General features: G+C 41.1%; 1 protein-coding gene across 2 annotated transcripts in view; it reads right to left on the reverse strand.

Moving 5' to 3' along the window:
* LOC311099767 (G-protein-signaling modulator 1-like) overlaps positions 1 to 17990 on the reverse strand; it is a 79226-nt gene that overhangs the window by 22521 nt on the left and 38715 nt on the right. For both annotated transcript variants that reach the window (XM_084140511.1, XM_084140510.1), the window contains exons 6-9: positions 17451 to 17566; positions 16963 to 17118; positions 14883 to 14991; positions 14615 to 14729 (exon numbers count right to left, since the gene is read on the reverse strand). In XM_084140511.1, coding sequence (XP_083996637.1) covers positions 14615 to 14729; positions 14883 to 14991; positions 16963 to 17118; positions 17451 to 17566 — 496 coding nt within the window. The remainder of the gene's footprint in view (positions 1 to 14614; positions 14730 to 14882; positions 14992 to 16962; positions 17119 to 17450; positions 17567 to 17990) is intronic.

Genomic DNA, 17990 nt, shown 5'->3' on the forward strand with positions numbered 1-17990 from the left:
CTCACTGTTCAAATAAACCTACCATTAGAATTATAGACTGATCATTTCTTTGTCAGTGTGCAAACGTACAAAATCAGCAGGGGATCAAATACTTTTTTCCCCTCACTGTATATCTTACCAATGCCTCTAACATTGATGTATTACAAAAAGTTCTGTAGGGTGACCATTCAAAAACTACTTTGCTCAACCGTTAGATAAACCTTTATAAACATAAAACCAAAACAAATATTTAGAATGTTTCCCATACAGCTCAAACAGATGGTCTTGTGATGTGTGGTGAGGACGAGTTTCAGTCAGACAGCCAAGCAGAAATACTATGGATAAGGGGCCCTTTACGAGCCATGCACCCATAGGGAATGTTGGGCCAGGGTGTGAGCTGGATGGCCTTCACTGAGATACCGAGAATTATTGTATAAATCGTGTAAACGACAATAACCGTGAACTAAAAAAATAAATTTAAAAAATCTTCATAATCATCTTAATACATTTATTTTAGGGGAAGGGGGATTCAACTTTATATTCAAGTAAATATATAGTTTACGTAATATGAGTTTGTCATTTTTACATGAAGTGGTTAGAGTTGGTAAATCGGGAAGAGAAGCTTAATTTCCAAAAATTCCAAGCGGTTAAAACCATTCAATTATGACAATAATTGTACCATTTGTCACAGCCCTACCGACATACCCTGTACGTCCACTTCTGCAGTCCACTTCTCATGCTTGTACTATCTGCATAGATCTATCAGTCATGTGACACTTGGAAAGTAAAAAAAGAAAACACTATGTACTGTATGTATTTGGTTGTATCATTAGCTATAGCAATATTAGAATGAATTAGCAATTACATTTATAAAGTTATGTTATTATCATTATTCTGAACGTTTTTATTTGTGCTTCATGATCTGACCAATGGATTTGAAACGTGTCTGGGGCCTAATTTTTCAAAAGTTGACACCTCTATTTTCAATGTGTTTTTGTTATGTGCATCAGAGAACCCATCTGTGTATTTGTTTAGAGCAGAACATGTAATGATTGATGATTACCATCACTCACTCTACACCGTACCCAACAAGTGTACACAACCAAATATTTTGTTGTCATACATGGTCTGTGTTATGCCTGTCTGGACTGGGACATAATCACCTAACTTTGTTTATTTATCTAAAAAGGTATGTTGGTTTCATCCCAAATCTATCTACACTTGTTCCCTTTGGCTCGCACATGTCCAGTGTACTGACTCACTGAAGGCCTAGTTATCTCAGACATGCACATCAAGGGCCCAATTCAGACTTAGGAAATGTACACCTTTCCCTTACACTTCTCAGTAGTTGGTATTCAGACTTGCAGACATGCAGGTGTGTAACAGGCTTTGCAGGCGTGGTGCCCTTGCGCACGCTGAATACATTTAATTCAACCGCTGAAAACCCTCCCACTTGCTGGCCAACAGTTTTTCCCATTGAGTTTTCATTCAATAGGGTTTTCAGTACATTTATCTAAAGCCATCCCTTTAAAATTGGTGTACTTTTTAATTTTAATTGTCTCAATACTCACTAGAATATATGGAGAGAACGGTTCTGAATATTAGGGATCAATGAAAGAAAGCCATGTAAATACACATATATTCGACTCCTTTTCAGCACCAATTGATAGATACAAAAATACTCTGATCTTGTATATTATTTAGGGTTAGGAAATAAAACAATTTAAACAGGTTTGGAGAGCCTTTATGCCTTTACGCACTCATGGCTCTCCAAACCTGTTTTTTATTTTGTGCGTAAAGTGTGCGTAAAGGCTCTCCAAACCTGTTTTCTTTTTTTATTCATCCTGAAAGTTGCCATATTCAATTGTTCAAACCATGAAATATTAGAAGGTGAGAAAAGTGTACAATAGGGGTTGAACAGTAGTCCTATAGATCTTACCTAATAATCCTCACTAATCATGGAACTGTGACGACAACGGTCCAGTCGTCGTGAACCGTGCGCCAGGCTCCAGTTTTAAACTTATGTATAGTCTGCGTTCCATCATGATTCAAATGTCCGAAATTATTGCACAACTAACACACGTTAGCCTAATATGATCCACTATTGCTAGGGATCCTCAAGAACAACCACACGAACGTGACAGAGGAATGAACGGTAAACTAACGATGTAATCGAATGATGCAAAACGTAACACTAAAGTAGTGACATTAATATTAATGATATTAATTAACAGTCATTTTGATACAAATGTGCAAACTGTCCAAACAGATCCGCAAGGTAGATGGATGATTTTAAATATGTTATTGGACCATAAACAGATATGGCTCATTAACCTTTACGTCCCAAATAATGATGATCCATGCTTCTTTGAAAATATATATAATAAATGATCAACCCTGCAAGCAATACAAGACTCTATTATTATGGTGGGAGATTATAAAACTGTTTGAAATACCTCAATGGATCGTAAAGGAAATCACACTACAAACTATCACCCTCATGCTCTTAAGGAAATCATGAATGTCATGGATATATTGGAACTAGTGGATATATGGAGGCTTAAATATCCTGACCTAGTGAGATATACATGGCGGAGGCTCAATCAAGCTAGTCGTCTTGACTTCTTTCTTATGTCATTCTTGTTGGCACCAAAAGTTTAAAAAGTGTTGATAGGGGACAGAATGCGGTTGGACCATCAGATAATTGGCATATACATTACTCTTACTGAATTTCCACGTGGGTGAGGATATTGGAAATGTAATCAAAGCCTATTGGATGATAACTTGTTTTTAACTAGGACAGAGGAATTTATAACTGAATTTTTCCGTACAGAAAATCCCCTTATTTAGAGGCCATGCAATTCAGTACTCATCTCGAAGACAAAGGCAATTTAGGTCAAAAAAGTCCATACTAACAAAGGAAATAGAAGGTCTAACAGAACAGACAGATAGCAATAAAAACTGTACCATAGAGGCTCAGAATAAGTTAAAGGAAAAACAAAAATAAATGGAGGAACTTATTCAAGAAAGAGCAAGTGTAGTATATTATAAAAATAAAGCAAACTGGATGGAATATGGGGAAAAATGCACCAAACATAGAAATGCTACCAAAAATAATTTACTGAAACCGGTTACAAATGGCAGAGTCACCCATGATTCACCAAATTATATTTTGAAAGAGGAAGCATATGATACTTTAAGCATATGTTTTCGTTTCAGTCGCCTCCATCTCCTCTAACCGAAGCTAATTGTATGGATTTTTTTTCTATTGATAATGTAAAATTAGCAGCCGTCCAGAAGGATTCATGTGCAGGCAAAATTACAGAGGAGGAACTTCTTGATGCAATTAAAGCCTTTAAGTCCAGGAAAACTCCAGGGCTGAATGGCATACCAGTTGAGGTATACCAAACCTTTTTTGATATACTCAGAGGACTGTTATTAGCATGTTTTAACCACTCCTATGTAAATGGTAGATTATCAGACACTCAACAAGAAAATCTGATTTAATTATTACTGAAACAGGACACAAGTGTGAAATATAAAGATCCAGTCCATTTATAAAATTGGAGGCCCCTTACACTTCAGTGTTGTGATGCAAAAATTCTAGCAAAATGTATAGCGCATAGAATTAAAAAGGTATTGTCGGACATTATTAATTCTAATCAGACAGGTTTTTTACATGGACGATACATTGGAATATAAGGCAAGTACTGGAAACAATAGAACACTATGAAAAATCTGGGAAACCAGGCCTGCTATTCATAGCTGACTTTGAAAAGGCTTTTGATAAAGTACGACTGGAGTTTATATATAAATGCCTGGAACATTTCAATTTTGGAAAATCTCTTATAAAATGGGTTAAAATCATGTATAGTAACCCTAGGTGTAAAATAGTAAATAATGGCTACTTCTCTGAAAGTTTTAAACTGTCAAGAGGAGTAAAACAAGGTTGTCCACTATCGGCATATCTATTTATTATGGCCATCGAAATGTTAGCTATTAAAATCAGATCCAACAATAATATCAAGGGATTACGAAGGTGTCAATTGTACGCTGGTGATTCATGTTTTCTTTTAAATCCACAACTTGGATCCCTCCACAGCCTCATAGAGGATCTAGATAATGTTTCTAACCTCTCTGGAATACAACCAAATTATGATAAGTGTACTATATTACGTATTGGATCACTAAAAAATACAACTTTTACATTACCGTGTAGTTTACCAATAAAATGGTCTGATGGTGATGTGGATATACTAGGTATACATATCCCGAAATAAATAAATGATCTCACTCCAATAAACTATAATAGAAAGTTACCAAAAATAGATAAGATCTTGCTACCATGGAAAGGTAAATACCTATTTGTGGAAAAATCCACCTGATTAACTCTTTAGTCATATCCCAGTTTACCTGCTTATGGCCTTGTCTACAGCTAGCAAACAGCTGTTTTAATTATATGAGAAAAAAATATTTTATTTGGAACGGCAAGCCAGACGAAATTAAATGGGCCTATTTGTATAATGAATATGAATTCGGAGGGCAGAAATGATTAAATACTAAAGCATTAGACCTCTCACTAAAGGCTTCAGTCATACAAAAGTTATACTTACACTATCAGTCAAAAGTTTGGATACACCTACTCATTCAAGGGTTTTTCTTTATTTTTACTATTTTGTACTTTGGAGAATAATACTGAAGACATCAAAACTATGAAATAACACATATGGAATCATGTAGTAACCAAAAAAGTGTTAAACCAATTAAATATATTTTATATTTGAGATTCTTCAAATAGCCACCCTTTGCCTTGATGACAGCTTTGCACACTCTTGCCATTCTCTCAACCAGCTTCATGAGGTAGTCACCTGGAATGCATTTCAATTAACAGGTGTGCCTTCTTAAAAGTTAATTGGTGGAATTTCTTTCCTTCTTAATGCATTTGAGCCAATCAGTTGTGTTGTGACAAGGTAGGGGGGGGTATACAGAAGATAGCCCTATTTGGTAAAAGACCAAACCATATTAAGAACAGCTCAAATAAGCAAAGAGAAACGATAGTCCATCATTACTTTAAGACATGAAGGTCAGTCAATAAGGAACATTTCAAGAACTTTGAAAGTTTCTTTAAGTGCAGTCGCAAAACCCATCAAGCGCTATGATGAAACTGGCTCTCATGAGGACAGCCTCAGAAATTGCAGACCAAATAAATGCTTCATAGAGTTCAAGTAACAGACACATCTCAACATCAACTGTTCAGAGGGGACTGTGTGAATCAGGCCTTCATGGTCGATTTGCTGCAAAGAAACCACGTGTTTGGGCCAAGAAACATGAGCAATGGACATTAGAACGGTGGAAATTTGTCCTTTGGTCTGGAGTCCAAATTGGAGATGTGTCTTTGTGAGATGCGGTGTGGGTGAACAGATGATCTCCGCAAATGTATTTCCCACCGTAAAGCATGGAGGAGGAGGTGTTATGGTGTTGTGATTTATTTAGAATTCAAGGCACACTTAACCTGCATGGCTACCACAGCATTCTGCAGCGATACACCATCCCATCTGGTTTGGGCTTAGTGGGACTATAATTTGTTTTTCAACAGGACAATGACCCAACACACCTCCAGGCTGTGTAAGGGCTATTTGACCAAGAAGGAGAGTGATGGAGTGCTGCATCAGATAACCTGGCCTCCACAATCCCCCGACCTCAACCCAATTGAGATGGTTTGGGATGAGTCTGACCACAGAGTGAAGGAAGAGCAGCCAACAAGTGCTCAGCATATGTGGGAACTCCTTCAAGACAGTTGGAAAAGCATTCTAGGTGAAGCTGGTTGAGAGAATGCCAAGAGTGTGCAAAGCTGTCATCAAGGCAAAGGGTGGCTATTTGAAGAATCTCAAATCTAAAATATATTTGTTTAACACTTTTTTGGTTACTATATGATTCAATATATGTTATTTCATAGTTTTGATATCGCCACTATTATTCTACAATGCAAAAAATAGTACAAAATAAAGAAAAACCCTTGAATGAGGAGGTATGTCCAAACATTTGAATGGTAGTGTATATTTGCAAATAATATACAGTGAGGGAAAAAAGTATTTGATCCCCTGCTGATTTTGTACATTTGCCCACTGACAAAGGCATGATCAGTCTCTAATTTTAATGGTAGGTTTATTTGAACAGTGAGAGACAGAATAACAACAAAAAAATCCTGAAAAACGCATGTCAAAAATGTTATAAATTGATTTGCATTTTAATGAGGGAAATAAGTATTTTACCCCTCTGTAAAACATGACTTAGTACTTGGTGGCAAAACCCTTGTTGGCAATCACAGAGGTCAGACGTTTCTTGTAGTTGACCACCAGGTTTGCACTCATCTCAGGAGGGATTTTGTCACACTCCTCTTTGCAGATCTTCTCCAAGTCATTAAGGTTTCGAAGCTGACATTTGGCAACTTGAACCTTCAGCTCCCTCCACAGATTTTCTATGGGATTAAGGTCTGGAGACTGGCTAGGCCAGGACCTTAATGTGCTTCTTCTTGAGCCACTCCTTTGTTGCCTTGGCCGTGTGTTTTGGGTCATTGTCATGCTGGAATACCCATCCACGACCCATTTTCAATGCCCTGGCTGAGGGAAGGAGGTTCTCACCCAAGATTTGACGGTACATGGCCCCGTCCATCGTCCCTTTGATGCGGTGAAGTTGTCCTGTCCCCTTAGCAGAAAAACATCCCCAAAGCATAATGTTTCCACCTCCATGTTTGACGGTGGGGATGGTGTTCTTGGGGTCATAGGCAGCATTCCTCCTCCTCCAAACACGGCGAGTTGAGTTGATGCCAAAGAGCTCCATTTTGGTCTCATCTGACCACAACACTTTCACCCAGTTCTCCTCTGAATCATTCAGATGTTCATTCAAACTTCAGACGGGCCTGTATATGTGCTTTCTTGAGCAGGGGGACCTTGCGGGCACTGCAGGATTTCAGTCCTTCACGGCGTAGTGTGTTACCAATTGTTTTCTTTGTGACTATGGTCCCAGCTGCCTTGAGATCATTGACAAGATCCTCCCGTGTAGTTCTGGGCTGATTCCTCACCGTTCTCATGATCATTGCAACTCCACGAGGTGAGATCTTGCATGGAGCCCCAGGCTGAGGGAGATTGACAGTTATTTTGTGTTTCTTCCATTTGCGAATAATCGCACCAACTGTTGTCACCTTCTCACCAAGCTGCTTGGAGATGGTCTTGTAGCCCATTCCAGCCTTGTGTAGGTCTACAATCTTGTCCCTGACATCCTTGGAGAGCTCTTTGGTCTTGGCCATGGTAGAGAGTTTGGAATCTGATTGATTGATTGCTTCTGTGGACAGGTGTCTTTTATACAGGTAACAAGATGAGATTAGGAGCACTCCCTTTAAGAGTGTGCTCCTAATCTCAGCTCGTTACCTGTATAAAAGACACCTGGGAGCCAGAAATCTTTCTGATTGAGAGGGGGTCAAATACTTATTTCCCTCATTAAAATGAAAATCAATTTATAACATTTTTGGATTGGAAGTGGAAGTGATGCAGACAATTACATTGATGGAAGCTACTATCTATCTGCAATATTAAAGCTGATCTAACCCCTTAAAAAAGTTATAAATGTATGTGGGTATAACTGACGGTGGCTACCGATCGCGGCTAATATATAACATGATACAAATTGTTTTTAAAAATACAGTGAAAAGTCTGTGCATATAATTAACACATTCTAGTAATCATAAATCAACTCTGTAGGTTTGGCGCTGTACTGTCATTTGCGCATGGCTACAGAAGCCTATAGCTTGGGTCTCCCAATTTCATCCCAAGTTGTAAGGCCAGCATTTTATAAACTTCGCTGTGGAAAAGGTGATACAGTATGTTGATATGCTTCAGTTTGCTGCAATATGACTTGTTTCACATTTGTCTCTAGTGATCATAAAGGTAAAATATATCTAAAACAATTGTAATTAATATTTACAATCCCCTTATCCAAATGGCTTACTCATTTACCTAGCTCTTATCAATAGTTCTTATCAATTTGTAAATTACAGTGCATGGATAATGGTGTTATTTCTATCGGGAAAAATCCAGTAGATGTTGTTCCACTTGGAACTGACAGGTTGCTCGACCTTAGTCATCTTTTCATCATGTGTAAATGTGGTGGAATTATGAGGGAATTAAGTCAAGGTCAGAATATCTGAAGACACACCGCAACACCTTAATTTTTTTTATCTCCACCCCAAACGAATAGCAGGTTAATAGCAAGGTCAGAATATGTATAGAGAGAAAGGTGCATAAAAAGGGAATTATGTTCCATTTACGCTGGCTTAACTCGGATCGGAATTCCCCCCAAATGAATAGACAGAACACAGTCCTAAATTACTTACTATTTACAAATTGTCAAACCAGTAAGGCATAACGTTATTCTTGCATAGAAAAAACTTAGCAGCCATGAATCGCAAACTGCAATACTCCAAACTTCATCGCCATTATAACAACCTGAATGTCTGTTCTTCTCATTGTATTTCGATTCTGTGAGGTGGCAGTGCCAGGACGCCAGGGCTCGGGTCCCACCTAACCACAGTCTGTACTGCATGGGCCTGCTGCTCTAAACAGACACTCTCTGTTTCAAATAAACATCCATCATGTCCTCTCCATACGCAGAGCAGGCCTGTGTCCACCTGACTCACCCTTTCCTCCCATACCCGGACTCAATGGAAGATGCAATGGCCCGGAATTACCTCAAGTGACCTCAAACAATGACCACTCAACATTCCATCCTAATCAATCTATCAGTCTACCTTCATCAGACTATGTCTCACATGACCCCTTGATCTTTCTCCTGTCATAGCCTTAGAACATTGCCGTTCTCTAGGAATACAGAGTATATTGCCTGGATATTTGTTTACAAGCTATCTCAATGACATAAATGGGTAAGATAAAGACAATACATGGAGTTTCTTTCAAGTCTTACTACATGTAGAACGTCATTTGTATAACTATACGTGAATGAGTAAAACACATTGACAGATGTAGTGCATGTCGGTCTGGGAGAAACATTAAAACCCATTCACATCCTTGTACTATATTTAGTACAATATCAAAATGCGCCACTGTTTGGTGTAAATGCATGAACTTTGGTGTCAACATAGTTAGTACAAGTGTCTAGGCAGGTCACATTGAAATGTTAAGATTGTCATTATCTATCATACTTCCAATGTCAAAGTTGAGATTTTTAGAAAATGTAAAGAATCATTCAAATGACTTCAGCATATGTATTTTGAAATACATTTCCAAATTAAATTGTTTAAAAGCATATAGTATTGTTATTTGACCTGTTCCTATGCCCTCTTTGTGGACGATTTTGTCAACCACTTTGAAAACAAGGTTGACAACATCCGCTACTCATTCACTCAGCCTATTGATTCCACTGGACTCACACACAGAACTACCCTACGCCTTGACCTCTTTCTCCCCTCTCTCTCCAGATGACATCCTGCGACTAGTGAGGTCTGGCCGCCCGACAACATGCCCACTCGACCCTATCCGCTCCTCCCTTCTCCAGATCATCTCTGGAGACCTTCTCCTATTCCTCACTTCCCTAATCAACTCATCCCTGACCACTGGCTGCGTCCCCTCTTACTTCAAAATGTCCAGAGTCGCTCCCCTCCTCAAGAAACCAACACTCGACTCATCTGATGTCCAAAACTATAGACCTATATCCCTTCTTTCTTTTCTTTCCAAAACACTTGAGTGTGCTGTCTCTGATCAACTTTCTCATTATCTCTCTCAGAACGAGCTTCTTGACCCTAACCAGCTTCAAGACGGGTCACTCAACTGAGACTGCTCTTCTCTGTGTCACGGAGGCTCTCCGCACTGCCAAAGCTGACTCTCTCTCCTCTGTTCTCTATCCGCTGCCGTCGATACCGTGAACCATCAGATCCTCCTCTCCACCCTCTCAGGGCTGGGCGTCTCAGGCTCTGCACACTCTTGGATTGCATCCTACCTGGCAGGCCGTTCCTACCAGGTGATGTGGAGAGGATCTGTGTCTGCAACACGTACTCTCGCTACTGATGTCCCCCAGAGCTCGGTTCTAGGCCCTCTCCTCTTCTCTCTATACACCAAGTCACTCGGCTTCGTCATATCCTCACATGGTCTCTCCTATCATTGCGATGCGGATGACACAACTACTTTTCTCCTTCCCCCGTTCTGACACCCAGGTGGCAACACGCATCTCTGCCTGCCTGGCAGATATCTCAACTTGGATGTTGGCCCACCACCTCAAGCTCAACCTCAACAAGACGGAGCTGCTCTTGCCCCTCTGGGAAGGCCTGCCAGCTCAAAGACCTCTCCATCACTGTTGACAACTCCACAGTGTCGCATTCCCAGAGTGCAAAGAACCTTGGCGTGACCCTGGACAACAGCCTGTCGTTCTCTGCAAACATCAAAGCAGTGACTCGCTCCTACCTCACACAGGAAGCGGCGCAAGTCCTAATCCAATCACTTGTCCTCTCCCGTCTGGACTACTGCAACTCGCTATTGGCTGGGCTCCCCGCTTGTGCCATCAAACCTCTGCAACTTATCCAGAATGATTTCAACCTTCCCAAGTTCTCTCATGTCACCCCGCTCCTCCGCACACTCCACTGGCTTCCAGTCGAAGCTTGCATCCACTTCAAGACCATGGTGCTTACCTACAGAACAGCAAGAGGAACTGCCCCTCCCTACCTTCAAGCTATGCTCAAACCCTACACCCCAACCCGAACGCTCCGTTCTGCTACCTCAGGTCTCTTGGCCCTCCCACCCCTGTGAGAGGGCAACTCCCGCTCAGCCCAGTCCAAGCTCTTCTCTGTCCTGGCACCTCAATGGTGGAACCAGCTTCCCCCTGAAGCTAGGACAGCAGAGTCCCTGCCCATCTTCCAAAAACATCTGAAACCCTTCAAACAGTATCTTGACCCCCCCCCCCCCCCCTAGTTCTGACTCTACTGATAGCTACTTTATTGAGGAAAAATGTACTTTCTATGCCTGTGATGTGGTTTTCCCAACTAGCTATCTTAAGATGAATGCAACTATAAGTCACTCTGGATAAGATAATCTGCTAAATGAATAAAATGTAAATGTAAAAAATAAAACATCTCCATCATCTGATCCGCGATTGATTGAATCCAACCTCACAACAATCAAGCTGAAATGATGACTCTATACTTCTACAGAAGTCCTTTTAGAGGGTCATACATAATGCATTCACTGAGATGCATTATCAGCAGAGAAGGAGTCTGTTGACAGAAGCACAATGAGACATTACTATGCATACATCATCTATCTAAGCCCCAGGCTCTGAGATATTGTATGCATTCTCTAAAGCTTATTCTGAGCTTTGCAAATCTCATTCCACCTCTGACATATACATACATCTCCCTCAACCAATTGAATAGAGAATGGGTTTATAACATTTCACAGAAGCCTTCTCAAGTATACATTCAAACCGCTTGACTATTCTTTACAGCTCCATAGCATTCAAAGAATTCAAAGGCTTACCTCATACTCCGAAGAGCTATGGTAAAGTAATTGTTGTCAGTCGCATAAATTGAAAATAAACAGTTGCTATAATTGTTATTAGTCTATAGTTTTATTCCATTTGCGGCATCCAGTAAGTATCCTGTGAGAACCCATCACAGCTCCTGCCTCTCTCTCTCAACTTAAAGAGTTTGGCTGGAGGAGTGGTGTGACGTTTTCCTTCTGAGCGTGTGTGCGATAGAGAGAGAGAGAGAGAGAGAGTCTGTGCCCAGGGTTGTGTGAGGGCGGGGTGTGGTAAGGAGGTGGAGAGAGAGCTGGGCAGTGCCTCTGCATGTGGACCAGGGCTGGTCATAAGCAGAAATTACTATATAGGGCTTTCCATGTTGATAATTGTTATTACTGTGGTCATTAGTATCACCCTGACAAAGTATGGCTGGGTCGGTTATCAAAAGAAATATAAGCATCACCTTGTCTTTTTATCTGTATTTCTTATCCACATAGGGATTAACTCATGTTTCAAAAAAGTGCAGGCATAGGTAAAATTGAAAATCTACTCAAATGAACAACAAAAGTAGATTAATTAATTTGGACTGTTAGTTCAACATGTTATGATTTTAGAGCTCCAGGTAGAATTAGCCCTATAAGGCTCTTATCTAGAATCATTTTACTCTCCTCAATTCCTCCACTGAACCATCAAGGGGACAAACACACATATAGACTCAAACCAGTGTCTATGGGGAACTTTATCCTTTTCCCAAACAACTCCAGTGGTCATCATTTATGTATGCATTTCTTCTAATTTTTTAAAGGTTCAAACCCCCGTCACCAGGGGGCATGTGTGGTCCAAGGTTGGGAGCATTCACCGCTACACCAGACTCTGGCACGTGGTCATCATTTCTATACTGTTAAGATTACTGTATGCTTCCCAGTCTAAACAGTTCGCTCATTTATTATGATTACATTTTGTGATGTTGTGGGGGTTTTTTTTCCCGGCTGTTCAAACACACAATGTTTTTATTAAGGCAAGTCGAAGTTCGGTAGCCGAAGTCTACACCTCTTTGTCTGTGATTGGTTAACAGTAGGGATTCTCCAATGAAGTCTTTGTTGTCATTCAACGAGTTTTCATGCACTTTTTTTCAATTGAGAAATACTGCACCAAAGATCTCAGTTAGATGTAAAATTGTGTGACTAAGACCTTCTCGGCAAAAACATCAAAATCAATTACAGATTTCTTGAGTTATCTTAGATTAATTTGGACTATTTTGAGGAAGAGTACTGGCTATGTTGTTGATACGGCATCTCAAGAGGGACAAACAATAATATTGCAGTTCTTTTCTCGTTTTTAAGCGAAGGTACAGTGCATTTTGAAAGTATTCAGACCCCTTGACTTTTGTTACATTACAGCCTTATTCTAAAATGGATTAAATAAATGTTTTCCCTCATCAATCTACACACAATACCCCCTAATGACAACGTGAAAACAGGTTTATTAAACATTTGAAACAGTAAGTATTCAGTCCCTTTGCTATGAGACTCGAAATTGAGCTCAGGTGCATCCTGTTTCCATTGATCATCCTTGAGATGTTTCTACAACTTGTGGCAAAATTCAATTGATTGGACATGATTTGGAAAGGCACACACCTGCCTATTTAAGGTCCCACAATTGACAGTGCATGTCAGAGGAAACACCAAGCCATGAGGTCGAAGAAATTGTCCGTAGAGCTCAGAGACAAGATTGTGTCGAGGCACAGATCTGGGGAAGGGTACCAACAAACTTCTGCAGCATTGAAGGTCACCAAGAACACAGTGGCCTCCATCATTCTTAAATGGAAGAAGTGTGGAACCACCAAGACTCTTCTTAGAGCTGGCCGCACAGTCAAACTGAGCAATCAGGGGAGAAGGGCCTTGGTCAGGGTGGTAACCAAGAACCCGATGGTCACTCTGACAGAGCTCCAGAGTTCCTCTGTGAAGACAGAAGCCACTCCTCACTAAAAAGCACTTGACAGCCCGCTTGGAGTTTGCCAAAAGGCACCTAAAGGACTCTCAGACCATGAGAAACTAGATTCTCTGGTCTGATGAAACCAAGATTGAACTCTTTGGCCTGAATGCCAAGCGTCACGTCTGGAGGAAACCTGGCACCATCCCTACGGTGAAGCATGGTGGTGGCAGCATCATGCTGTGGGGATGTTTTTCAATGGCAGGGACTGGGAGACCCGTCAGGATCGATGGACAGATGAACAGAGCAAAGTACAGGGAGATCCTTGATGAAAACCTGCTCCAGAGCGCTCAGGACCTCAGACTGGGGCGAAGGTTCACCTTCCAACAGGACAACGACCCTAAGCACACAGTCAAGACAACGCAGGAGTGGCTTCGGGACAAGTCTCTGAATGTCCTTGAGTGGCCCAGCCAGAGCCCGGACTTGAACCCAATCTAACATCTCTGGAGAGACTTGAAAATAGCTATGCAGCGACGCTCCCCATCCAACCTGACAGAGAAGGATCTGCAGAGAAGAATGGGAGAAACTCCCCAAATACAGTGGTCCTGTATTTGGGGAGTCCCCAAATATGTGGTCCTCTGTAGCTCAGCTGGTAGAGCACGGCGCTTGTAACGCCAAGGTAGTGGGTTCGATCCCCGGGACCACCCATACACAAAACAAAAAAATGTATGCACGCATGACTGTAAGTCGCTTTGGATAAAAGCGTCTGCTAAATGGCATATTATTTATTTATTTTGTACAGGTGTACCAAGCTTGTAGCGTCATACCAAAGAAGAATTGAGTCTGTAATCGCTGTCAAAGGTGCTCAAACAAAGTACTGAGTAAAGGGTCTGAACACTTATGTAAATGTGATATTTCATTATTATTTTTTTATATATATATATAAATTTGCAACAAATTTCTAACAACTTGTTTTAACTTTGTCATTATGGGGTATTGTGTGTAGATTGATGAGGCTGTAACGTAACAAAATGTGGAAAAAGTCAAGGGGTCTGAATACTTTCCGAATGCACTGTATTTTAAGGGAGTATGCGAGCACCGATGTTTACTTCACCTTAAGTCTCCCTCTCACACTGAACATACAAGTTCAAAGTAGAACCATAGAAGGAAATCTCCCTTTTACCTTGCACCTCGAACTCTGACCCGCAGGGTGAAAGGTCACTCTCGTTGACCCCCAGAGCCTCCATCAGCTGCTCCACATTCATCCTGGCTGTCAACTCGCCATTCCTGTCCCCAATCTGAGCGAGGGAGAAGGGAGAAAGAGAGACCTTATTGACTACAGGTGTATGGGATTTCACTGTTTGATTATTGTTAGTCTGATAATAGCAACGACAAATATATTGGTCTTGAAAATAAATAGTAATATAACTCCTTAAAAATGCAGTGGTTACCTCTCTGGAGATATCCAGGTGTTTGCGGGCATAGTGCAGGGCCTGGCGATGATTCCCTAAAGACACATAGGCATTTCCCAGACTCCAGCAGGCACGACCCTCTCCAACCCTATCAACACGTACAGTTAGAGAAGGAACAAATCAAACACCATAATGATAATCATGTTAAGGTTTTAAGGTTTGTGTGCATGTCAGTTGAGACTGCTGAGGGGAGGACGGCTCATAATGATGGCTGGAACGGAGCAAATGGAATGGCATCAAACAATGTGCTTGATGTATTTGATACTATTCCACTGATTCATCTCCAGCCATTACCACGAGCCCATCCTCCCCAATTAAGGTGCCACCAACCTCCTGTGGTGCATGTGTGCATGCTTGCTTGTGTGCTTGCGTGGAAGTGTTTATGTGTGTGTGTGTGTGTGTGTGTCTGTGTGTGACTGCATTTGAGTGTGCACATACAGTGAGGGAAAAAAGTGTATTGTATTTGATCCCCTGCTGATTATGTACGTTTGCACACTGACAAAGAAATGATCAGTCTATCATTTTAATGGTAGGTTTATTTGAACAGTGAGAGACAGAATAACAACAACAAAAATCCAGAAAAACATGTCAAAAATGTTATAAATTGATTTGCATTTTAATGAGGGGAATAAGTATTTGACCCCCTCTCAATCAGAAAGATTTCTGGCTCCCAGGTGTATTTTATACAGGTAACGAGCTGAGATTAGGAGCACACTTTTAAAGGGAGTGCTCCTAATCTGTTTGTAACCTGTATAAAAGACACCTGTCCACAGAAGCAATCAATCAATCAGATTCCAAACTCTCCACCATGGCCAAGACCAAAGAGCTCTCCAAGGATGCAGGGACAAGATTGTAGACCTACACAAGGCTGGAATGGGCTACAAGACCATCGCCAAGCAGCTTGGTGAGAAGGTGACAACAGTTGGTGCGATTATTCGCAAATGGAAGAAACACAAAATAACTGTCAATCTCCCTCGGCCTGGGGCTCCATGCAAGATCTCACCTCGTGGAGTTGCAATGATCATGAGAACGGTGAGGAATCAGCCCAGAACTACACGGGAGGATCTTGTCAATGATCTCAAGGCAGCTGGGACCATAGTCACAAAGAAAACAATTGGTAACACACTACGCCGTGAAGGACTGAAATCCTGCAGCGCCCGCAAGGTCCCCCTGCTCAAGAAAGCACATATACAGGCCTGTCTGAAGTTTGCCAATGAACATCTGAATGATTCAAAGGAGAACTGGGTGAAAGTGTTGTGGTCAGATGAGACCAAAATCGAGCTCTTTGGCATCAACTCAACTCGCCGTGTTTGGAGGAGGAGGAATGCTGCCTATGACCCCAAGAACACCATCCCCACCGTCAAACATGGAGGTGGAAACATTATGCTTTTGGGGTGTTTTTCTGCTAAGGGGACAGGACAACTTCACCGCATCAAAGGGACGATGGACGGGGCCATGTACCGTCAAATCTTGGGTGAGAACCTCCTTCCCTCAGCCAGGGCATTGAAAATTGGTCGTGGATGGGTATTCCAGCATGACAATGACCCAAAACACACAGCCAAGGCAACAAAGGAGTGGCTCAAGAAGAAGCACATTAAGGTCCTGGAGTGGCCTAGCCAGTCTCCAGACCTTAATCCCATAGAAAATCTGTGGAGGGAGCTGAAGGTTCGAGTTGCCAAACGTCAGCCTCGAAACCTTAATGACTTGGAGAAGATCTGCAAAGAGGAGTGGGACAAAATCCCTCCTGAGATGTGTGCAAACCTGATGGCCAACTACAAGAAACGTCTGACCTCTGTGATTGCCAACAAGGGTTTTGCCACCAAGTACTAAGTCATGTTTTGCAGAGGGGTCAAATACTTATTTCCCTCATTAAAAAGCAAATACATTTATAACATTTTTGACATGCGTTTCTCTGGATGTTTTTGTTGTTATTCTGTCCCTCACTGTTCAAATAAACCTACCATTAAAATTATAGACAGATCATGTCTTTGTCAGTGGGCAAACGTACAAAATCAGCAGGGGATCAAATACTTTTTTCCCTCACTGTAGGTGTGTGTACCTGTCAGTGAGCTCCTGGGCTATGAGGAGGTGTTTGAGGTGGTAGTCTATGGCTCTCTCGTACTGCTGCAGCAAAGTGTAGGTGTTCCCCAGGCTGTAACATGCCTGGGCCTCCATCACCTGGTCCTTTAACTGACGAGACAGCTGCAGAGTTTTCCTGGATGGAAGAGGGAGACGGGGAGAAGGAGAGAGAGAGGTAGAGGAAATTAGATGTATACAGAGGGAGAGAGGGTGATGAATGGAAAAAGAGGAGAACAGATATATTTAAAGTTAGATCGTGTTTTTTACTATCCCACACACAATTCCAACAATTTATTTTAAATGACACATTCTTATTATGAATTAATCTCATACATTATATTGATCTAAAACATTATTAGATTTGAATGCATGCAGGTAATGAAGTCTAACATATCACGTAGCGCTCTGAGCCTCATTGGTTGACACACATCATGTCCACTAGGTGTCAGTGTTGTAGTCTCTTCTAACCTGTAGTACTCCGTGGCAGTGTTGAACTGGCCCAGGAAAATCAGAGCGTTGCCTAGGTTACTATAGGCTCTACGTTCTGCTGCTTTGTCACCGAACTCCTTGGCAATGGAGAGTCTCTGTGAACAAAATAAAGTTGATATATTTTCTTGTAAATGTACTGTATGTGTCTATATTGTTGGCCTTGACCAGTCTTTACCCTATTGATGGAGCAATATTGTGCTACAAAACTGATACTTGTATGTTTTGTAAGTATGTCATACACTTTACATTGAACTCATTTTCAAAGACAAAGGCAAATGTCTCTTATGTGTTTTCACCCAGGGGCGAAATGATCTAGTGTGAAAACACCTTCCATTCATTATGTAATGTCACACTTACAGTTGAAGTCGGAACTGTACACACCCAAATACATTTAAACTCAGTTTTTCACAATTCCTGACATTTAATGAAAAAAATTCCCTGTCTTAGGTCAGTTAGGATCACCACTTTATTTTAAGAATGTGAAATATCAGAATAATAGTAGAGAGAATTATTTATTTC

Source organism: Coregonus lavaretus (assembly GCF_964263955.1).
Source record: "Coregonus lavaretus genome assembly, chromosome: 24".
NCBI lineage: Eukaryota > Metazoa > Chordata > Actinopteri > Salmoniformes > Salmonidae > Coregonus > Coregonus lavaretus.